The sequence below is a fragment of the Mustelus asterias genome, chromosome 13, assembly GCF_964213995.1.
Source record: "Mustelus asterias chromosome 13, sMusAst1.hap1.1, whole genome shotgun sequence".
NCBI classification, from domain to species: domain Eukaryota; kingdom Metazoa; phylum Chordata; class Chondrichthyes; order Carcharhiniformes; family Triakidae; genus Mustelus; species Mustelus asterias.
Window position 1 is genome coordinate 27021922 of NC_135813.1, and position 24866 is coordinate 27046787.

The following is a 24866-nucleotide window of genomic DNA, read 5'->3' on the forward strand; positions in this document are numbered from 1 at the left end:
TTAATTGTGAGACAGTGGAAATGAAAGAGAACGGTAGAGGTGAATGTTTGGAAAGTTACACAAGCAGATGATTGGGTGATCAAATTTAAGAGCCTATTATCAAGGTACCGCAGAAATAATGACCTCTGGTGATGGGACCCTTCCTTTTTGTTATATACATGAACAACTTGGATGTGAATGTAGAAGAAGATATAATTAGTAAGTTTGCAGAAGACACAAAAATTGGTGGTGTTGTTGATAATGAGGAGGATAATCTTAGGCTGCAGACTGAATGATCAGCTGGTAAGCTGGGCAGAGCAATGGCAGATTAAATTTAATACTGGTAAGTGTGAGGTGATGCATTTTGGGAGGTCTAATAAGGGTAGGATATACACAATGAACAGAAGGTCCCGAAAGAGTATTGGGACCTTGAAAAAGGGATCTTGGGGTACAAGTCCATAGATCTCTGAAGGTGGCAGCATGTATAGATAGGGTGGCGAGGAAGGCATACCGAATTCTTGCCTTCATTAGCCGGGGCATAGAATATAGGAACAGGGAGGTCATGGTACAACTTTATGAAACACTGGTTAGGCCACAGATGGAGTATAGTGTGGCAACCAGAACTGCACGCAAATCAGAAGGACATGATTTCACTGGAGATGATGCAGAGGAGATTTTCCAGGATATTACCTGGAATGGAACGTTTCAGCTACGAAGAGAGACTGGATAGGCTGGGTTTGTTTTCCTTGGAGCGGGTGAGACTGAGGGGGGATATGATAGAGATATACAAAATTATGAGAGTCATAGATAGGGCAGAACTTAATAATCTTTTCCTCATGGCAGGAGAGAGACCAGAGAGCATAGGTTTAAAGTGAGGAGTAAGTGCCTCAAAGGGGATCGGAGGAAATTTGGTAAGAACACAGGCTAGCTATGTGACTATGGTGGAAGTAGGGAATCTTAGTGGTGGTCTCGATGTGGCATTTGAAGTTCTACTTAGGGTCGAACTGGCCAACTTCAAACGAGTGAGCAGCCATGAAGAGGCATGAAGTCAGTATCAAAATTGCAAAGGTTTCGTTTGGAGCAAAACAATATGGCTTTGGTCTTGCCCATTTTGAGCTGGAAAAATTTCTGGCTCATTTGATTTAGTCAAATCTCTCAGAAATACGAAAACAACAAGGAAGTAATAGGGGATTTTAACTCCAAAGAGGGGATGAGTTTGCATAAAAGGAAGTGCACTCAGGAGAATATCTTTTGACCAGCATGTAGCAAGTCCAACAAGAGGGGGCACTGTTCTGGATTTATTTTTAGTTACTGAGGAGTTGGAAGCAATGCCACACAGGAGGTCGGATAGCTTGAAATAACAAAACTTTCCAACAGAATAGAATCATAGAGTACCTACAGTTCAGAAGGAGGCCATTCGGCCCGTTGTGCCTGCACCAACAACAATCCCACCCAGTCTCTTTCCCTGTAACCCCACATATTTACCCTGCTAATCCCCCTGACACTAGGGGGAGATTTAGCATAGCCAATCAACCTAATGTTGCACATAACAGAAAACCCCGTTGGCAGCGGTGGGACCAGTAAATTCTGCTGCCGGCCAAATGCAGGCCACCTCCACCGTGGCAAAACATGCGGCGGGGGATTGGAGAAATGATATTTTATATTGTTTGTTCATTGTTATCTCTTGTAAATGCACCTACCTGTATTGAGCAGGTGGCTCTGGCATCCATTGTATTTTACATGCTGATTAACTAAGGTGCCACAGAGAAAAGGACAGGAATGACAACTCAACATTCCTGGTTACAGGGTTTTCAGACCAGATAGAGAGAGGTTAGAGAAACAATTAGGCTTGTGAGGGGGTTGATATTTTAGAAGGATCATCAATTGAGGCTACACAGATTGAGCTAAGGAACAAAAAAAGGAGCAGTCATGCTGCTGGAACTGCACAATAGACCCCCAAACAATCAGAGGGAGATTGAAAAGAAAATAATTAGTAAAATCTCTGAGAAGTACAAAAACAACAAGGAGGTAAAGGGGGATTTTAACTCCAAAGAGGGGATAAGTTTTGCATAAAAGGAAGTGCATTCAGGAGAATATCTTTTGACCAGCATGTAGCAAGTCCAACAAGAGGGGGCACAGTTCTGGATTTAGTTTTAGTTAATGAACCTGAGGAGGTGGAAGGAATGGCAGTGGGGGTGTATTTTGGTAGTGATCATAATTCAATAAATTTTAACATAATTATGGAAAAGGACAATGAAAGAACAGGAGTTAAAATTCTTTGGGTAAGGTAATTTTGCTAAGCTAAGAAATGAATTAGCAAAAGTGGACTGGAATCAGCTTCATGAAAGTAAATCAGTATCTGAAGACTGGGAGGTATTCAAAGGGAGATCCAACGGGTTCTTAGTAAACATATTCCCACAAAGACAGAGGGTAGATAGACCAAATATAGGACTCTCCTGGGTGTCATGCAGTTTACAGGGTAAGATACGGCAGAAAAGGAAAGCTTATGCCAGACATCAAGAACTCAGTACTGCAGAAAGCCAAAAGGAAAATGGAAAGTGGGGGAGGGAAATCAAAAAGGAAATTAGGAAGTCCAAGAGATGCCATGAAGAAATATTGGCAAGCAAAATGGTGGTGAACCCAAAGATTTTTTATCAATATATCAGGGTAAGAAGATAACTAGGAACAGAATAGGACTCATAAAAGATCAAAAGGGTAATCTATGATTCAGGCAGAAGATGTGGGTGGGTATGTTATGTCCGTCTTCACAAATGAAGGGGATGATACAGAGGTTTAAGTTAATGAAAATTCCACCAGACTGGTTAAAAAAAAACAGGGAGGAAATAGCAGAAGGTCTGACTATCGTTTTCCAATCCTCATTGGATTCAGCTGTGGTGCCAGAAAATTAAGGGTCTGTGAACATTGTACCTTTGTTTAAAAATGGAGCGAGGGATTGATTGAATAATAACAAGCCAATCAGTTTAACCATAGTGGTGGGAAAATTATTGCAATCAATTCTGAGAGACTGTCACTTCGAAAGGTGCAGATTAATAGTCAGCATGGATTTGTTAAGGGATGGTCATGTCTGGTTAACTGATTGACTTTTTTGAGGAAGTAACAAGTAGGATTGAAGAGGGTAGTGTCATTGAGGTGGTCTACATGGATTTCAGCAAGGATTCTGACAAGGTCCCACATGGCAAACTGGTTAAAAAATAAAAGCCTATGGGATCCAGCAAGCTGGATACAGAATTATTGAATAAACATCAGTTATTTGACATAGGTAGTAAGTATTGCTTCATGAGACTTTTGTTGTTGTTTTGTTTACAGAATATCAGAAGTGAAAATAGACAGATTCTAATTTCATACTAAATTACTTGCCTTGTCTAATGAAAGCAGCGACTTTACTCCAAAGCTCATACATCCAAGTAGTTCAGTGGATCTGTAAAGTTAATGAAATTCAGTTAGTTACATAAATTATTAGTGAAACAGTAATTGTGAAATATTTTAAGGAAATAAAGCAGTCGTCACCCTTTTGAACTTTGTTTATATATGCACAACTATTTTTTTCTTCATTTTAATTCAGCAGGTAATTAAGTGAGGGGACACAGTGGCCCAATGGCAGATGGTGGAATTCAAATTCAATTTTTAAAATATGGAATTAAAAATCTAGTGATCACGAAATACTGTTGATTATTGTAGAAACTCATCTTTTTTACTAAAGCCCTTTAGGGAAGGAAATGTGCTGTCCTGGTCGAGCCAACATGTGAGGCCGATATGAGACTCCAGACCCACAGCAATGCGGGTGACACTTCAATGCCCTAGCAAGCCACTGAATTATATCAAACCACTAAAAAAAAGTCTCAAAGGAATGAAACCAGAAACTGGATGAACCACCTGGCATCAACTCAGACCTATCGATCCTCCATCTGGGAGCCATAGCCAAAATTGGGAGAGTTGTCACACAGACTAGTCAAGCATCAGCCATAGTCATACTCAGGAATCATACTTTACCTACAATGTCCAGACACCACCATAACCATCCCTGGGTCTGTCCTGCCAGTGTGACAGAAGAAGTGGCACAGTGGTGTACAGTTGGGACAGAGTTGCTCTGCGAGTCCTCAATATCGACTCCAGATCCTCATGACATCATGTTCAAGAAAACCTCCAACCAATTACCATGTACACCCCACCCCGACCCCTCAGCTGTTAAATCAAGGCTCCTCTATGTTGAACAACACTTGGGAGGATGCACTGACAATTGCAAGGGTGCAGGACATACTCCAGATGGGGGATTAGAATATCCATCACCAAGAATGGCTTGGTAGCACCACTATTGACTGCGCTGGTCAAGTCCTAAAGGACATAGATGTTAGATGAAGTCTGCAGTGGGTAGTGAGGGAACCAACATACGTGACCTCATACTCACCAACCTTTCCACGACAGTATCGGAAGGAATGGCTACTGCACAGTCCTTGTGAAGAAGTCATCCCATAATCATGTTGAGGATACCTTAATCATGTTGTGTGGTACTACCACCGCACTAAATGCGATACATTTCAAACATGTCCAGCAACTCAAGTCTGGGCAACCATGAGCCCAGCAGCTGGCCATCAGCAGCAGCAGAATTGTAGTAGAGCACAGACTGTAACCTCATGGCCTGGCATATCTGGCACCCTACCATTGCCACCAAGCAAGGGGATTAACCCTGGAACAGCACCAGGCATACCTAAAAATGAGGTGTCAATCTGGTGAAGTTACAACAAGGAACAACATGCATACCAAGCAGCAAGTTATAGACAGAGCTAAGCAATTACACAGGCAACAGATCAGATCTGAACTCTGCAGTCTTGCCACATCCAGTAGTGAATGGTGGTGGACAATTAAACAACTCATTGTAGGAGGAGAATCCACAAATATCCCCATCCTCAATGAGAGATGAGCCCAATACATCAATGTGAAAGACAAGGCTGAAGCATTTGCTACAATCTTCAGCCAGAAGTGTTGAGTGGGTGATCCATTTTGGCCTACACCAGGTAAATTAGAATAAAAGGTTGACAGGCAAAATAGTAACTCAACAATGGGCTACTCTTAAAGTGAAGTTGGTTCAGATACAGTTATGACACATACCCATGAGGGGGAAAAGGTTGAGCAAACAAACCTAGAGTTCTCTGGATGATGAAAGTTTCAGAAAGAAGTGGTAAAGGAAGTCTTATGACAGATGCCTGGTTGATAATACAAGTGAGAACCAAGCTGAATGTATAACATTCAAAGAGAAAGTGAGAAAGGAAATAAAAGATTAAAAGAGAGAGCATGAAAAGAGACTCGCAGCTAACATAAGATTACAGTTTTACTTCACTCAAAGCATACCTACAAGCAACAAAATAAAAACTTGACATATTTAAGTATTTGGTGTCTACAGTTGTCAAGACCCCATAAGGTCTGCAGACTGGCTTCTGAATTTCACTGCACCTCATGCCAACCACAAATAATTCACATTTTTTAAAAAAATGTAAGGGTAAGGCAGGACATAGCACAATACAAAGATAAATGTGACAGATGGCAGACTCCAAATCTTTGCCCCTTTCATCTCGATGTAGAGAAAACTTTTCAAAAGAGGGCTGATGTATGAGATGAGAAGGAGAGCACATTTCAAATGCAGGGTTGTTTCGAACATCTTCTGTTTCTATTGTTCCTTCCTTTATCTGTTAACAAACTGTCAACTGGGGCTCAGTTGGCAACATTCTTTGAACCTGAGGTTAGGGGTTCAAGCCCTAGCCCAGCGACTTGTGCATATAATCTATGCCGGTACTCCAGTGGAGTTTTGAAAGAATGCTGCACTGTCAGGAGGTGAATTTCACTGCACCTCATGCTAACCACTGTGTCGCTTTTGCTACCAAATAAACCTGTTGGACTTTAACCTGGTGTTGTGAGACTTCTTACTGTGTTTACCCCAGTCCAACGCCGGCATCTCCACATCATGACTGTCAGGAGGTGCCATCGTTCTGATGAGACAATAAACCAAGGCCTGGTCTGTCCTCTCAAGCAGACATGAAATATCCCATGGCAATGTGCGAGGAAGGGCAGAGTGAAAAGTTCATCCTTCAACCAACCTCACTAAAACCGCTTATCTGGACATTATCACGTTTCTATTGCATTGGTGCTATCATTTGAATGTGAGTGACAGTTAATGCTGGAGAGCTGCACACAGGTGGTCTGGTTCTTTCTCTGACATTGTCTTGTTTCTGAGCAGCTGCTTTGGACACATCTGTAGAAGAATGATAAATTTGAATGGATTGTTGAACATTAGAGTTCACAGTAAAATAAATAAAGTTTCATGCTATGCAGGCTGATTATCTGCTCAATGGCACTATTCAGGTGGTCTGAGTCCTTATGCAGCAGTACACTGTGATCCAAAGTCAGCTCTTTAACAAATCACTGTATAATTCTTAGCACATAGTGCATTATGCACTGGAATTGCCAAATATAGGAACTGGAATTTTTATTTCAAGAGCAAAGCCAGGATAATGACAGTATTTTCTAACGTAGAAGGTGATGGAAATTGCGAGATAGCATTTCATGTGCTATACATCTCACAGGCCTTTCCATGGTACCTCTATTAGATTATTGGTCTAAATGTTTGAAAAGAAAGTATTGCATTTGTCTAGAACTTTCACAGCCTCAGTACATCCCAAGTGGCTTTCCAGGCAATTCAGTACTTTTGAAATGTTGTATTGGAGGAACACAGGAACCAATTTAAGCAAACTAGCTCTCTCTAATAGAAATGTGATAATGAACAGATAATCTGTTTTTGTAATATTGATTGAGGGATAATTATTGGTCAGGACGTCTCCGCTTGTCAAAATAACGTTAGGATCTTTTACACCCACCTGAGTTGTGGATATGGCCTCAGTTTAATGCCTCATTCAAAAGACACACTTCCAATAATATTGCCTCTGGATTGGAGTATCAGGCTTGAATTTTGTTTTTAGTTCCTGGAGTGGGACTTGAAAACTCCAATTTTCTGACTAAGAGACAAGAGTGCTATCAACTGGGTGAATAGCAAAGATTAGAGGACAAATGCTGTCATCCTGACAAAGAACAACAGGTGCATGTTCAATGGCGCCACTGCCACTCATCCAGGTCAGCACCTATGCAGTGTATGTTGGTGGACACTCTACGTGCCTCTTAGGAATCTAGGGGGCAATTCTCCCATCGCAACCCGCAATTTTTCTGGCAGGTCGAGCTGGGAGATGCATGTCGTCGGCCTTTTTCCGGGATTTGCGCATGTGCTGGGAATGCATGCGCATCTCCCAGAGCCAGAGAACAGTCAGAGTCCAGACCATGCTGGAAACCAGTGGGAAGAGAGGCAAGTCACTTGTATCTGTTTTTAATGTAGTTTAAATATGTTTAGCATTTCATTGTCGGTAACCTGCCGGTCCAGTTTGAATCTCCCACCCGCCAGGAGTACTTCATTCCGGCGGAGTTTAGGATAGCTCCCCATGTTTGGAGAACTATTGAGAGACCCCGCCAGAATGAAGCGCGGGGCAATCGGGGCCCCCCGGGGGAGTCGGGCAATGGTGCCCCCTGGGCATGGGCCCGGGCATTCAGCCTTTGATGTTCGGGTAAGCGTTCTCCAAGGCGGCCCTCACGACACACGACAATGCAGAATCGCTGAACAGAAACTGATATCCAAGTTCCGCACACATGAGGACGGCTTCAACCGAGACCTTGGGTTCATGTCACACTATCTGTAACCCTCACGACTTGCCTGGGCTTGCAAACTCTCACTAACTGTCCTGGTTGGAGACAATACACACTTCTTTAATTTGTGCTTGGCCCTCTCTCCACTCATACTGTCTGTACCTTTAAGATTTGATTACCTGTAAAGACTCGCATTCCAACCATTATTTTGTAAATTGAGTTTGTGTCTGTAAATGTCCTGTTTGTGAACACAAGTCCTCACTCACCTGATGAAGGAACAGCGCTCCGAAAGCATGTGCTGCCAAATAAACCCATTGGACTTTAACCTGGTGTTGTGAGACTTCTTACTGTGCTCACCCTGGCAGTGCCAGCCTGTGCCCCCTGGCACTGCCCAAGGGGCAAAGTGCCCATGCCCAGCGGGCACCGTGGCACTGCCCACTGGGCATCAGACAATGCCAAGGGGGCATGACCCATTGTGGACGGGGCCTAGGGACAATCGGTGGGGATGGGGAGTCCCGCTGTCACTCTGAGTGGGGATCGGTCTGAGCTGGAGGAAGGTCTGCGATCAGGCCATGGGGGGGGGGACTGGAGAGGCAACACTGTGGGTCCCGGGTTGGCCAGCGATCGAGCTGATCAGCAAACGGAGAGACTGAAGGTCGGGACCACTGCGCATGCGCAGAGTTCCAGAGCTGTTGGACTCAGACGTGAATAGGCCCAGCCCCCCTGGGTTTTTGATGAGATTCGCGATTGTGACCTCTGCAGTGCACTGAGTGTGGAGATTCGAGTGTGAAGTTGAACTGAGAAAACAGTCATCTGGAATAGTTTTCCCACCAATTCAGCATTTTTGGGAGAATTGCCCCCCTAGTATCTCAGATAAGATGACAGCAGTGTGAGCCTTCATGGCAGCAAGTTGAGCTTTCATGAGAGCAATGCGAGCTTGTGTGTCAGCAAGCTGTGCTTACCTACCTTCACTAAGTTTCCACTGCAGAGGTTGGCTAAGTTGTGATATCGATCAGAAGCTGCTTCGCAGATGGGTCCATAAGTGTTCTCATGGAATTGGCCATAACTTACACACTGACAAGGATGGACTCAAAGCTCTTCGCAAATTCTTGTGTTAAATTGGTGGTCAACTCCTCCATGCTCTTTTGACAATGACTGCCGCTTTCAAGAATGCCTGCCAATGCACCAAGCATTTCAGTGTATGTTCCCATCAGCCTTCTCTGTATATCATCCCATCGAAAGGCATCATGCAAGACCTCTGCAGTAAAACTGGTATAATGTTTATTTATTATTGTCACAAATAGGCTTACACTAACACTGCAATGAAGTTACTGCGAAAATCCTCTAGTTGCCACACTCCGGCGCCTGTTCAGATACAATGAGGGAGACTTTAGCATGGCCAATGCACCTAACCAGCACGTCTTTTGGACTGTGGGAGGAAACCAGAGCACACGGAGGGAACCCATGCAAGCATGGGGAAAACGTGCAGACTCCGCACAGACAGTGAACCCAAGCTGGGAATCAAAAACTAGTATCTGAGCTTGCACTTTGGCAAGCTGGCATTTGTACTACACATGTTCCTTGCCCTAGCATCTCATCATATGCAAATCACACCTCTACGCTATTCTCTAAAATACACAATGTCAATATATGCTGATGGTTGCAGGTGTGCAAACAAGTGATGGCATTTCTTCTTCTTCATTGTCCTCTCAGTCATCTTTCTCTTCCATCACTGCCTGGTCAGCTACCAGTTCTGAAAGGAGGAATGTATCCTGGAGTTTGTTGTCTGTAACGTTGTCCTATTCTTGTGTCTTCCCCAGGTGAAACTCTGCCTACTCTGATTAAAATGCATCTCCCCTTTCAGAGGTGCCAATGGCTTTAAGCAGTGCAAACTAGCTTGAACTCATGGAAGCCTCTCACGATTTTGTGTTTCCTTCTTGGGCTTGCATCCAGTGAACAACACATTTAGTGTTAGTCACATGCTCCAATCATTGAAATCGGCAGGCAGAATAAAACAATGGACGTGAGTTAGTCATGCATCGTGACCTGCCTATAAAGCTTAGAATTCTCTATGCTTCATTATCAATCATTTCAGCTTTACCTGCCGACTTCAAATGTTTTTGTACATGAACCATAAGGTTTGCCTTTAAAATTGGACCATTTAGTTTATATTACCTCTCCTCATGTTTCCTTCCAAATGCACCCGTTCTTGTCATTAAATTGCCTTTGCCATGTCTGTCGTTTCATCCGTTTGCCTGTCACCTTCATAAGTCTGGTTACCTATTATCCTTCTCAGTGTTTACTACATTTAAAAGTTTGGTGTCATCTGCAAACTTTGAAGCTGTGCCCTTCATACCCAGATCCAGGTCATTAACACATATCAAACGTAGTAATGGTCCTACTACTGAACCCTGGGGGAAACCACATCACACATCCTTCCAGTGGGAAGAACAACTGTTCACAACTACTTTTTGCTTTCAATCTTAGACAATTTTGTATTCATGCTGCCACCACTCCTTCAATCACATGGGGATGGAAGTCTTTAAAATAAACACAGCTGCCCTCTAGGGAATTAGCATTCATTTTCATACTGGTGTACTACTGATTTCAAACAAGCTGTAAAGAAAATGAGGGTGAGAGAACATAATTTTGGGCCACCCACATTTTTGCTAGCAACCTATTAACGGGAATCTCTCTATTTGGTGGAAGAGGAGAGGACTGGAAATATGCCAGCGAGATCCCATTGCATCAGAGGAGGAATGCAACCACCCACAGTCACCCTCACAATAACATATATATGTAAAAATGTACTTAATGGAATATGTTTGAGGTGCAGCGTGTGCACAAGCTGACAATCAGCATGGCAGACAGGGCTATGCTGCAAACTAATTTATGGTACCCTCGCTGCCAATCACTGCCAGTACAATATCTGTCAATGTGACTTTAACCCTGAATTTTTGATCTGATTTGATTTATTATTGTCACATGTATTAGTATACAGTGAAAAGTATTGTTTCTTGCATGTTATAAAGACAAAGCATACCATACACAAGGAAGGAAAGGAGAGAATGCAGAATGTAGCGCTACAGTCATAGCTAGGGTGGAGAGAAAGACCAACTTAATACGAGGTAGATCCATTCAAAAGTCTGATGGCAGCTGGGAAGAAGCTGTTTTTCAGGCTTTTGTATCTCTTTCCCGACGGAAGAAGGTGGAAGAGTGTATGTCTGGGGTGCGTGGGGTCCTTGATTTTGTTGGCTGCTTTTCCAAGGCAACGGGAAGTGTAGACAGAGTCAATGGATGGGAGGCTAGTTTGTGTGATGTACTGGGCTTCATTCACGACCCTTTGTAGTTTCTTGTGGTCTTGGATAGAGCAGGAGCCATACCAAGCTGTGATACAGCCAGAAATAATTATTTCTATGGTGCATCTGTACAAGTTGGAGAGAGTTGTAATGGACATGCCAACTTTCCTTAGTCTCCTGAGAAAGTTCAGGCGTTGGTGGGCTCTCTTAACTACAGCGTCTGCAAGGTGGGACCGGGACAGATTGTTAGTGATTTGGACACCTAAAAACTTGAAGCTCTCGATCATTTCTACTTCGTCCCCGTTGATGTAGACAGGGACATGTTCTCCACTACGCGTCCTGAAGTCAATGACTATCTCCTTTTTGTTAACATTGAGGGAGAGATTATCGTCGCACCAGTTCACCAGGATCTCCATCTCATTCCTGTACTCTGTCTCGTCATTGTTTGAGATCTGACCCACTACAGTGGTGTCATCAACAAACTTGAAAATCGAGTTGGAGGGGAATTTGGCCATACAGTCAGAGGTGTATAAGGAGTATAGTAAGGGGCTGAGGACACAGCCTTGCGGAGCACCAGTGCTAAGGATGATAGTGGAGGAGGTGTTGTTGCCTATCCTTACTAACTGCGGTCTATGGGTTAGGAAGTCTAGGATCCAGTGGGAGGAATTTTAATATCTCAGGCTCATTCCAGTCTGTCACTGTGGACATTAACAAATTTATGGACAACTGGTTGACTATAGATTCATCCTGCTGCATACAGTAACTACATACTCAGTAATCGCAACAATCATTGATCCAACAACATGCAGTGCTCTGTGACAATCTGTGTAGTGCGGTGAATGCCTATGAACAAGAATCAGTTATTTTAAGGCAGTGAACTATGTTCCTATTATCTGATTCAAAAGAAGTGCAAGACTAGCATGCAGGAAATTAAGACTATCCTCTATGGTCTTGGTTCACGGTGCCCACACAACAGTTGTACACCCTTGCCAAAAATGCATTTATGAGAATGGTGACCAATTACATCATAAGCAAGTCAAATGCCAAGATTCAATTAAGGTTACAAAAATTAAAGTCTCTCAAAGTTTCATGCATCATTGTAGCTACTGCGTGCTACCTACAATGCAACTTTGTAACAAGAAGAAGATTGAAAAAAGATACCTGGAGAAAAAAATAAAATCAAACTTGTACTAAAACACTTGGTAGGCCTCAGGATATTCCAAACAAAAAGGCCAATTTCCACATAGCAAGGTCCCGTAGATAGTAAGTATGATAAACGATTTTTGTTGTTAGTTAAGGGATGAACATTGGCCAAGACCAAAGGAAAAAGCTTTTTATTCAACAAAATTCTGGTAGATAATCAAGAAGGCAGACTTTTGGAACACAGAATTAAGGTTCCATTGTTCCAAGTTAGAGACTATACAATACTTGTAACCAGGAAATCCTCCTTTTTTTTTCAAAGAAAACAGCATACTTTGTCAGGTAACAAAAATTTATCATCTTACCTTGAATTTTTGTCTCTATTCCAAACTGTAACAAGGAGTCTCTTTTGTTCATCTTTTTCTTGCAAGGGACTATAAAATGAGAACAATTTCAAAACATCAGTGGTCCTTACTTGAAAATTTGGCATTAATTTGTAAATATGAACTTGGTTCAGTGATAGCACTTTTCAGCTTTGGGTCTTTGACTTGGATCCCTTGTATGGACTCTTCTCATCAAGCTTCCTTTGGGATTTAGACTGTTGGTAGGATCATTAACTTCCCAGGGCAAAATGTACATGGAAAAGACAAACCAATGGACTCCCCCATGGCTCAGTACTGGCCCTGACTCTGTTCAACTTGTACACAAATTATTTTCCAAAAACTACCTCCTGTAAATTCATATATTCCAACGATATCTGCCTTGTAATTCAGGCCTCTGACTCCAGCACTTTGGCCCAAACCCAAGCACCACCCAACTTCAACATACCTCAGAGTGGCGCTAGATAGGACACTGACCTTCCGGCAACACTTAAAAACAACTAAAGCCCATGGTCAGGTCCAGGAACGACTTGATTGCTGGCTTCCTGTCCTGACAAACAAGGGGAACTGATGGTCTAATGGTACAATCGCTAAACTATTAATCCAGAAACTCAGCTAATGTTCTGGGGACCCGGGTTTGAATCCTGCCACGGCAGATGGTGGAATTTGAATTCAACAAAAATATCTGGACTATTGTCAATTGTCGAAAAAGCCCATCTGGTTCACTAATATCCTTTAGGGAAGGAAATCGGCCGTCCTTACCTGATCTAGTCTACATGTGACTCCAGAGCCACAACAATGTGGTTGATTCTCAACTGCCCTCTGAAATGGCCTGGCAAGGCACTCAGTTCAAGGGCACAGTGGATGGGCAATAAATGCTGTAAGGAGTCTAACAACACTAGGTTAAAGTCCAACAGGTTTATTTGGTAGCAAACACCACTAGCTTTCGGAGCGCTGCTCCTTCGTCAGGTGAGTGGGAGTTCTGTTCACAAACAGGGCATATAAAGACACAAACTCAATTTACAGAATAATGAATAATGATCGGAATAATGATTTGCCACCAAATAAACCTGTTGGACTTTAACCTGGTGTTGTTAGACTCCTTACTGTGTTTACCCCAGTCCAACGCCGGCATCTCCACATCAATAAATGCTGGCCAGCCAGTGATGCCCATGTCCCATGAATGAATTTAAAAAAAACTCCCCCCACATATTTGTCGACTTGCATCAACCCACAAAATGATAGAAAAAGTTTACAATGCCCACCACCTCTCACTGCATGCTAATTTATTCAGCCCAGCCAACATACGTCTCCCATCAAGGCGGTCGATCTGGAAAAATCCTCCCACACAATGCAAATTCCACCTGGACAAATTAACGGAAATCATTGGACACAACAAACAAGTCCCTGGTCTCAAATCAGCTGACTGGTTTCAACCTTTCAAACAAAGAGTGGTCCACCCTCAACAGGTTCAGGACTGGTCACAGCCCCTCCTTGGCCAATCTCCACAGATGGGGCATCACAGCCAGCCCCTATGTGCCTATAGGAGATAACAAACTATGCACCACATCATAGAAGAGGGTCCAATCCACAGAGTTAGTGGAGAACTATCCATACTCAACACAGCAAGACGGTAAGAAACTGTTTGGCTTAGGAACATTGCATTTGCTAAATAAATAAAGTGATCTCACCTATAAATCAGAATGTTAGATTTCAAGTACAATTCCAGGGATTTGGACACATAACTGAAGCTGACACTTCAGTAGATGACTAAGGGTGTCCGCCCTAGTTGGAGTTGCTTTTTAGATGAATTATTAAACAGATGGTCCTTTCTGCTTATTCTGGTTATCATAGAAGATCCCATAGCACTATTTGAAGACAAACAATAAAGTACAGTGTCCGGAATAATACTTATCCTTCAATCGATACCACCAAAACTATCAAATCACACTGCTGAAAATTAAGTAACAACAGAGACAACACTTCAAAATAACTCATTGTATGTAAAGCAATTTGGGATGGAGATCGTGCTGATTTATGACACAATACAAGCATTTTGAATGTTGCTGGAACAACATATTTTTGAATTGTGTTCTTGGCGTAAATAAAGACGGCCCAGAATACTAAACAGGAAACTGGATAATCATTGGGCAGTCAGTAGAAAGCAATGAAATGCGCATAAGGACAAAGAAGAGACAAAGGAGGCAGATTGTCATAAAACTGAAGGGTGGAGATCGGAAAGAAAACAACCTAAAAATGGGCGCAAGCATCTTTAATCTGCATATGTTCATTGTCATGCATGCAGTATGTTAAATTCACATTGCCTATTCTTACCAATGATTTCTGCCTGCAGCCAGCGCCACCTTTGTTGTTCACTAGCATCAGCAGGGGCCCCAATAACACAAGTGCCTAGTGTTATATAAAGACAGCTTGCACATCTTAAAGAGCAGATGCCTTGTGTTTCCAACAAGTGTTGTAAGTATCTTACAAAACTGGACCAGTGCTGTGATACTTTGAGCAGTGGCTGAACATGTGAAAGAGTGTGCACCAAGGTTTTTAGAAAATATGCTGGAGACCTCGAAGGAAAAGATGGAAAAAAGGTGGAAAAGAGGTGGAATGGCCTAGATCCACTGGGGCAAGAGGTCCTCCAGGCACACGCTCAAGAAACAGTAGGAAGAAATGGCAGAGGATATCAATGCCAGAAATGTTGTTCGTCAAACATAGATGCAGTGCAGGAAAAAGTTTAATGATCACACACCATTGCTTCCATCTACAAATGACATATCCTGAGAATTGCACCAATAGTCTCATTGTTGCACAGCTCCTTACACCCTATCACTCACTATCCCATCCATCAGGATTCATATGCCTTACCTCATCATCACATACAGCTGTTGAAAGCTTTTCACCCACTACTCACAGCTCCCACACATTGGCAGCTATTAAACCATTTCTGGTACATCACCTAAATACATTGCATAGCGCTCAATGACACACAGTGAAAGGTGACACACATAAAAGCAGGCACTAGCAAAGAGCTGGAGGAGGACATGTGTGTCTGTACATTTTAACATCTATGGAGAAACAATGTTGGCCATCATTAGAAACAGGGATTACGAAGGCCATATCCACTACAGTGACTGATGATGAGGATATCTTCCTTTGCCATCCCATATCTCCCTCAATTTCTTCCAATGAGAGGTTGCAGAGGGATAAGCACACACTTCTTACTTTCCCCTCTCATCTCACCATAACCCAACCCTTCTCCCTTTTCTATTTCAAATACCCAAAAATAAAAAGCTGCCCAGGAAGTGGAGAAAAATAAAAAAGGCAATGAAGATGAAAAGACACTGATACTTGATATAACCCTCAGTAGTGACCAGCTCTGATACTCACACTGTGCATATTTTAGAAGCTAGGATAGGGGAGGGATCTGCACCTGGTAAGACGTCTGGCACAATGCATAGGGGTAAGAGTGGGGGTGAAGTTTAGTATGTTTAGATGAAGACATGGATGGGCCAAGATAGAGTAAACAATGCAGGCTTTCATACGACTACATTCAATATGTCATTCAAGAACTTTAGTCACTTTATGGTTTAATTCTCCATCTCACTCTGTCCACTCTCTTCTTGGCCCCCTATAACGTTCCAATAAAGCTCAGTGAAAACCCAAGTAGAAGCATATCATCTTTTAATTAGGCTTCACATCTTTCTGGATAGAACATTGAGTTTAACAGCTTCAGATCATAACAACTGCTGCCATTTTTCAGACTTTACCATCAGCTGGTAATGATGTTGCAACAAAGCTCCTCGAGACCCATCTTTACATCAGCCACTGAAGGTGGGAAGAGGAAATGATTTCACCCCCATTTGTTAGTCTATTAGTCAGTAAGCATAAAGGCTTGGATTTATACCGAGTTTGGAAAACAGACTGTGAAAGCAGCTAAAAGCCTGGGTGCATCATCTTACAAATAATTTTCAGTGGGGATTCCACAAAAAACACAGGGTCCTTGCATTTCTTAGGCAGAATCCTTGGTATTGCAATTAAGATGTCAGAGTTTAAGTCTATCAAACATTTATTTACCCCAGTTTTGGAGTATGCAAGTAGTGTGTGGGATCCTTATATGGCCAGATTGAAGCAATCCAAAGGCTTGTTGCATGGTTCTGTATGAATCAGTATGGGAAATAAATTTTGATCTTTGATCAAAGATTTGGAATGAGAACCACGACAGCAAGGGAGGGAGAAAAGTATAGACTGACCATGTTGCCTAAGATATGGAATGGACTGCTGGAAATTGACCGAATCAAGGACATGGTGCCCTTGGACAATAGCAAAATGTGAGGTAGCCATCCATACAAACTACAAAGATCATTTGGTTTCCAATTGTATCAATAATCTTTCTTCCTAAAGACAATCCCACAATGGAACAAGCTGCCAAAGAAAACAGTCACAACCCCATCACTTGAAATCTTCAAATCCCATCTTTAGATTATTTTCATTTATACGTTTTTCACTATCATAGAACATAGAACATAGAACAGTACAGCACAGAACAGGCCCTTCGGCCCACGATGTTGTGCCGACCTTCATCTGAAACCAAGATCAAGCTATCCCACTCCCTACCATCCTGGTGTGCTCCATGTGCCTATCCAATAACCGCTTAAATGTTCCTAAAGTGTCTGACTCCACTATCACTGCAGGCAGTCCATTCCACACCCCAACCACTCTCTGCGTGAAGAACCTACCTCTGATATCCTTCCTATATCTCCCACCATGAACCCTATAGTTATGCCCCCTCGTAATAGCTCCATCCACCCGAGGAAATAGTCTTTGAACGTTCACTCGATCTATCCCCTTCATCATTTTATAAACCTCTATTAAGTCTCCCCTCAATCTCCTCCGCTCCAGAGAGAACAGCCCCAGCTCCCTCAACCTTTCCTCATAAGACCGACACTCCAAACCAGGCAGCATCCTGGTAAATCTCCTCTGCACTCTTTCCAGCGCTTCCACATCCTTCTTATAGTGAGGTGACCAGAACTGCACGCAATATTCCAAATGCGGTCTCACCAAGGTCCTGTACAGTTGCAGCATAACCCCACGGCTCTTAAACTCCAACCCCCTGTTAATAAAAGCTCACACACTATATGCCTTCTTCACATCATGATTACTATATCAGCAGGTCATGTCTGGTGCAGCTGGTATTAACCACATAAATGTTGGCTGAATGCAGATGTTAATCTGTGATGCCAACACAAGCAAGTAGAAGCAGAACCCAAGTCTGAATGAATGCGTCACTTTTAGGTTGACAAACTATAACACAGGGATCAGTGCAGGAGTCTCAACTATTGCTACAAATATGAGACTATATAAAGCAGACACATTTTAAGGTGTCCCCTCTGATTTAAGGTAAAAAATTATGCCCTGGATTAAGGGATGGTGATCATTCTGAACTCTGCCTGGAGATAGGCCAATGTGATTTAGCTGTCGTGGTGACAGAGGCCCAGGCCGAAATTCATGGAAGCGCAAGTGCCAGTTCTCACACCATGACACAAAAGAGGGGCAGCTCGTCTGGTTGGATACAGCCAGTCTGATTCAAACAGACAGAGAGACCCAGAGAAGGAGACTGAAAACGGCTGCTGCTGTGCCAAGCAGAGGAAAAGAATGTTTTGCATGAACCAATGATTAGGATGCCGAGGAGAGCTTTTTCCTTTTCAGAGGAACAGGATTTGTGGAGATTTGTGGAGTGGTCAGAGTACACCTTGCAGCTGGAAGTCAGTTCGAGGATACTCAGAAGATTGAGTGAAAGGACCTGGAAGACTTGCCCTGGTGTGGCAGAGAGAAAGGAGTCCATTGAAAATCTGGGAGGCTACGTATGTGCTGAGAAGGTAGTGTACGCACAAATGGATCGTCATGCATTTTTAGTAAGTTAATGAATTAATGGGGAAGTAGCTTTTCTGTAGTTTACTGTATCAGTCAATGTTAATTTTAGCTTGTTTGTTACAGTAAGAGTCTTAAAACATGGAAAGAATTGCACAGAAAGATTTGTCACTCACTGGGAAATTTATCATCTCATTTAAAATGTTATGGGTCTCTATAGGGTCATAACACTATTTACAATTTATATGAATGATCTGAATAAAGGGAGTGCATTATAGCCAATTTGCTGATGGCACAAAAATAGGTGGGAAAGCAAATTGTGAGGAGGGCATAAAGTGTCTGCAAAAGGATATGGATAGGTTAAATGCAGGGCAAAAATTTGGCAGATGAAGTACAATGTGGGAAAATGTGAAGTTGCCCACTTTGGTGGGAAAAATGGAAAAGCAAAATATTATTTAAATGGAAAGAGACTGCAATACAGGGGGGATTTGAGTGTCCTTATACATGGAACACGAAATATTAGTACACAAGTACAGCAAGCTATTTGGAAGGCAAATAGAATGTTGTCCTTTATTGGCGAGACCACATCTAGAGTAACTCAGAGTTTTGGTCTTGTTGTTAAAGGAGAAATATTGGAGGCAATTCAGAAAGATTCAATGGAATGAAGAGGCTGTCTTAAAAAGAATGGTTGAGCAGATTGAGCCAATTTATACTTAGTGAAATTTAGAAGCATGGAGATAATCATATTAAAACATACAAGACTCTGAGGGGACTTGACAGAAGCTGAGAGAATATGTCCTCCTGGGGGAATCTAGAAGTAGGGCACAATTTCAGAATAAGTGGTCTTCCATTTAAGATGGCAGTTAAGAGGAATTTCTTCTCTCAGAAGGTCGCTAGTCTTTGGAATTCTCTACCCCAGAGAACAGTGGAAGCTGGGTCATTGAACATGTTCAAGACTGATTTGCACAGATTTTTGATCAACAAGGAAGTCAAGTATTTCAGGGGAGCAGGGAAGAAAGTGGAGTTAAGGTCACGATCAGATTAGCCATTATTTTATGTGACATGAGGGGATGACTGTTTGACTCGTGCTCCTACTTCCTATTTCTTAAGATATATCTTTCCGCACAAAATCAAACATCTATGTCTAGATATGAAGATGCAACTCCCGGGGTAAGTTTGAATGTGTGCCAATGTCTCAGATGCAATTGCTCCAAAGAAACTCCTCTTCCTCATTCAATTCAGGAGTTGTATTGTAATCTCTAAAGGAATTATCATGCTACCCACTTTGATTGTTATAAATGATGTAAGCAACTGAGTGTAAAAGCTGTCGTAAAAGTTGAAGAAAACACCTTAAAATGAATAAAATAAGGAATAAACAACTGATATACACCAAATAAAGATCAAATTGTATCTTACATTCATTGATGCTCCTATAGCTGGTTGGAGCATATTACCTCATTGAGGAGGTGATTCAAAATCCATATCTACTTACACAATAGCATAATCCAGGGGTGTAACAACAGTACCCCCTTGTGACCAGAGCTGCACATTTGAGGTTTTCTCATGTGTACTTCTTCAATCTAGCTAAAGATGAACTGTGCAAACACTTTGTGAGACAAGGTTTTGAGATGTACTGCTAAGATGCTTTACTCTTCACATTTAAATGGGCAATTTCTTACAATCTAATCACCTCTCATCCTTTGCTGTCTGCCCTGTCATATCCTATTTTTAAAAAAATCTGACGACTGCTGGTGTCTGTGTTTTGACTCTAATTATGTATAACCAGAAGGAAAAAGCCTGCCATTGCCCAGAATAAGCATCTGAGGTCATTGATTTCCAAGCCCAATAACTGTGATGTATTTACAGATTTCAAGGCAAATGAATATATGAAAATTATAGGCAGGAAAATACCCACTAATCCACCTAACCTGCCTCATAGTTCTGTGTTTCACTTTCCCTACCCATATTGACCCATAGGCCCATTCTCAAAGGCCAAAAAAAATCAATAAGAGAAAAAATCTGGAAAATTTCACACAGCCCATCATTGGTCTTTGAAAGAGTTGCACTTCCTGCTCTTTCCTTACAGCTATCCAATTATTTTTCTTTTCAAATTATTATGTACCTATATTGCATTCTCTTTCAAAAACTGCTCCTAAATCTGTTTCTAGTTGCCAACATCCTTTCATGTAATCCATTCCAGACCATAACAATTCACCATGAAAAAGAATTATTGCCATCTCCCGTTCTTTCTTTTCACTATTACCTTAAATCAGTGATCCCTGTTTAATGACCCTTTGACCAGTAGAAACAGTGTTTCCCTAACTACTCTATAAAAACCCTTCATAATTTTGCATACTTCTTTTAAATTTTACCTTAACCTACTTGCTACAAGGAGACTGCTGACCCAACTAATTAAAGCCTTTCTGCATGCCTACAGGTTTGAAACTAGATATTAATCTTGTGGCCGCCCTCTGCATCATTTCCAAAGCCTCAGCATCTCACAGGATCCAGAGTGAGGTAGCCAATTGGATACAAAATTGGTTTGATGACAGAAGACAGAGGGTGGTTGCACAGGGTTGTTTTTCAAACTGGAGGCCTGTGACCTGAGACGGTGTGCCTCAGGGATCAGTGCTGGGTCCACTGTTATTTGTTATTCATTTTAATGATTTGGATGAGAATTTAGCAGACATGGTTAGTAGGTTTGCAGATGATACCAAGATTGATGGCATAGTGGACAATGAAGAAGGTTATCTAGGATTGCAACGGGACCTTGATCAATTGGGCCAGTGGGCCGATGAATGGCAGCTGGAGTTTAATTTAGATAAATGTGAGGTGATGCATTTTGGTAGATCGAATCAGAGCAGGACCTACTCAGTTAATGGTAGGGTGTTGGGGAGAGTTATAGAACAAAGAGATCTAGGAGTACAGGTTCATAGCTCCTTGAAAATGGAGTCGCAGGTGGACAGGGTGGTGAAGAAGGCATTCGGCATGCTTGGTTTCATTGGTCAGAACATTGAATACAGGAGTTGGGACTTGTTGAAGTTATACAAGACATTAGTAAGCCACATTTGGAATACTGTGTACAGTTCTGGTCACCCTATTATAGAAGAGGATATTATTAAACTAGAAAGAGTGCAGAAAAGATTTACTAGGATGCTACCGGGACTTGATGGTTTGAGTTACAAGGAGAGGCTGGATAGACTGGCACTTTTTTCCCCCTGGAGGCTTAGGGGTGATCTTATAAAGGTCTATAAAATAATGAAAGGCATAGATAAGGTAGATAGTCAAAATTTAGATGGCATAGGTTTACGGTGAGAGGGGAGAGATACAAAAGGATCCAAAGGGACAATTTTTTCACTCAACAGGTGGTGTCAGGAGTGAGCTGCCAGAGGCAGTAGTAGAGGTGGGTACAATTTTGTCTTTTAAAAGCATTTAGACAAACACATGGGTAAGATGGGTATAGAGGGATATGGGCCAAATGCAAGCAATTGGGACTAGCTTATTGGTAAAAACTGGACAGCTTGGGCCGAAGGGCCTGTTTCCCTGCTGTAAACCTCTATGACTATCACCCACCATGAGTGGAGACCAAAACTAAGCACAATATTCTGAGGGCAAAATGGTATCTTTTAAAAAATCAATTGCCCCGTGATTACAACCTTAAACCTTGTATGTTTTATTCTTAGCTTCTAAGCATTGATCATTAAGCTTTAAAGTGTAATGCACTATAACTCACAGATTTCTTTCTTTCACCACTGGCTTTAATTGAGTTCTCTGTAAGGTGTATGTATGTATATTGAGGTGAAGGAGAATGACACCGGCCAAGTGTCTGTGGATGAACACTTGGGCCAGAGTGATCATCATATCATAAGCTATTAGAGAAGAGCCAGATTAAATCTTGAACTTCAAAATTGGAAAAGGAATGGCATGAGAACAGATCTAGCCAGAGTAAAATGGATCTAAAGTCTGACAGGAAAATGTATAATAGGAGAATGGACAAACTTTGAGGAGATATTTCAGGTACAGCTGGGGAATATACCAACAACAGAGAAAGGCAGGTGCAATTATTTGCATAGGCAATATCAAACTAAAGTAGACAAATCCTAGTTACCCACTAGGAGAATAAAACCACAAGATTCTACGGTTTTAAACAAAGTAAACTTTACTCTAGAAATTTACAATATTTACATTACATGTTAACGTTTGGAATTAACATGAGATAAACATGAAATGAAAGGCAAACTGTGGTGAGACATACCACACTGCACATTAAATAGCAGATGTAACTGAAATAAATTCCACTGATTTCTCAGCAACCCAACCAGGTGTCAGTGACCACAGTGAGTCTTACAAAAATCTTATGAAAAGTCTGTACCCCTCAAAAGGGATTTCAACCTCTCATTTTCAAAGATATAGCCTTTGAATTCTCTGAAAGCCTTTCCAAATTGAACTACCTCAACTATTGTTCACCTTTAAAAAAATTTTTTTATTCGTTCGTGGGCATCACTGACTGGCCAGCATTTATTACACAGTAAGAAGTTTAACAACACCAGGTTAAAGTCCAACAGGTTTATTTGGTAGCAAAAGCCACACAAGCTTTCGAGGCTCTAAGCCCCTTCTTCAGGTGAGTGGGAATTCTGTTCACAAACAGAACTTATAAAGACACAGACTCAATTTACATGAATAATGGTTGGAATGCGAATACTTACAACTAATCCAGTCTTTAAGAAACAAAACAATGGGAGTGGAGAGAGCATCAAGACAGGCCAAAAAGATGTGTATTGTCTCCAGACAAGACAGCCAGTGAAACTCTGCAGGTCCACGCAACTGTGGGAGTTACAAATAGTGTGACATAAACCCAATATCCCGGTTGAGGCCGTCCTTGTGTGTGCGGAACTTGGCTATCAGTTTCTGCTCAGCGACTCTGCGCTGTCGTGTGTCGCGAAGGCCGCCTTGGAGAACGCTTACCCGAATATCAGAGGCCGAATTTATTACCCATACCTAGTTGCCCTTGAAAAGGCGGTGTTGAGCTGCCTTCTTGAATCGCTGCAATCCATGTGCTGTAGGTTGACCCACAATGCCGTTAGGGAGGGAGTCCCAGAATTTTGATCCAGCGACTGCTGGGTATATTTCGAAGTCAGGATGGTGAGTGGCTTGGAGGGGAACTTGCAGGTGGTAGCGTTCCCATTTATCTGCTGCCCTTGTCCTTCTAGATGGAAGTGGTTGTGGGTTTGGAAGGTGCTGTCTAAGGATCTTTGGTGAATTGTTGCAGTACATCTTGTAGATAGTGCACACTGCTGCTCCTGGGCATCGGTGGTGGAGGGATTGAAATGTTTGTAGATATGGTGCCAATCAGTGGGCTGCTTTGTCCTGGATGGTGTCAAGTCTCTTGAGAGTTGTTGAAGCTGCACCCATCCAGGCAAGTGGAGAGTATTCCATCACACTCCTAACTTGTGCCTTGTAGATGGTGGATAGGCTTTGGGGAGTCAGGAGGTGAGTTACTCAGCCGCAGTGTTCCTAGCCTCTGACCTGCTCTTGTATCCACTGTGTTTATGTAGTGAGTCCAGTTGAGTTTCTGGTCAATGGTAACCCCAAGGATGTTGACAGTAGGGGATTCAGTGATGGTTACACCATTGAATATCAAAGGGTGGTAGTTAGATTGTCTCTTATTGGTGATGGGCATTGCCTGGCATTTGTGTGGTGCAAATGTTACTTGCCATTTGTCAGCCCAAGCCTGGATATTGTCCAGATCTTGTTGCATTTGAACATGGACTGCTCAGTTTCTGAGGAATTGCGAATGGTGCTGAACATTGTGCAATCATCAGCGAACATCCTCACTTCTGACCTGATGATGTCGAAAGGTCATTGATGAAGCAGCTGAAGATTGTTGGGCATAGGACACTACCCTGAGGGACTCCTGCAGAGATGTCCTGCAGCTGAGGTGACTGACCCTCCACAAACACAACCATCTTCCTATGTACCAGATATGACTCCAACCAGCGGAGAGTTTGCCCCCGATTCCCATTGATTCCAGTTTCGCTAGGGCTCCTTGATGCCATATTCGGTTGAATGCCGCCTTTATGTCAAAAGCCGTCACTCTCGCCTCACCTCTGGAATTCAACTCTTTTGTCCATGTTTGAACCAAAGCTGTAATGAGGTCAGGAACTGTGTGACCCTGGCGAAACACAAATTGGGCGTCACTGAGCAGGTTAATGCTGAGCAGGTGCTGCTTGATAGCACTGTCGATGACCCCTTCCATCACTTTACTGATGATCGGGAGTAGACTGATTGGGCGGTAATTGGCTGGGTTGGATTTGTCCTGCTTTTTGTGTACAGGACATACCTGGGCAGTTTTCCGCATTGTCGGGTAGATGCCAGTGTTGTAACTGTACTGGAAGAGCTTGGCTAAGGGAGTGGCAAGTTCTGGAGCACAAGTCTTCAATACTATTGCCCACTGTCTTTGCAGTATCCAGTGCCTCCAAACGTTTCTTGA

At 42.4% G+C, this 24866-nt stretch overlaps 1 protein-coding gene across 1 annotated transcript in view; it reads right to left on the minus strand.

Moving 5' to 3' along the window:
- rgs3a (regulator of G protein signaling 3a) overlaps positions 1 to 24866 on the minus strand; it is a 253454-nt gene that overhangs the window by 207266 nt on the left and 21322 nt on the right. The window contains exons 5-6 of the mRNA XM_078226603.1: positions 12485 to 12553; positions 3358 to 3418 (exon numbers count right to left, since the gene is read on the minus strand). Of these exons, the coding sequence (XP_078082729.1) occupies positions 3358 to 3418; positions 12485 to 12553 (130 nt within the window). The remainder of the gene's footprint in view (positions 1 to 3357; positions 3419 to 12484; positions 12554 to 24866) is intronic.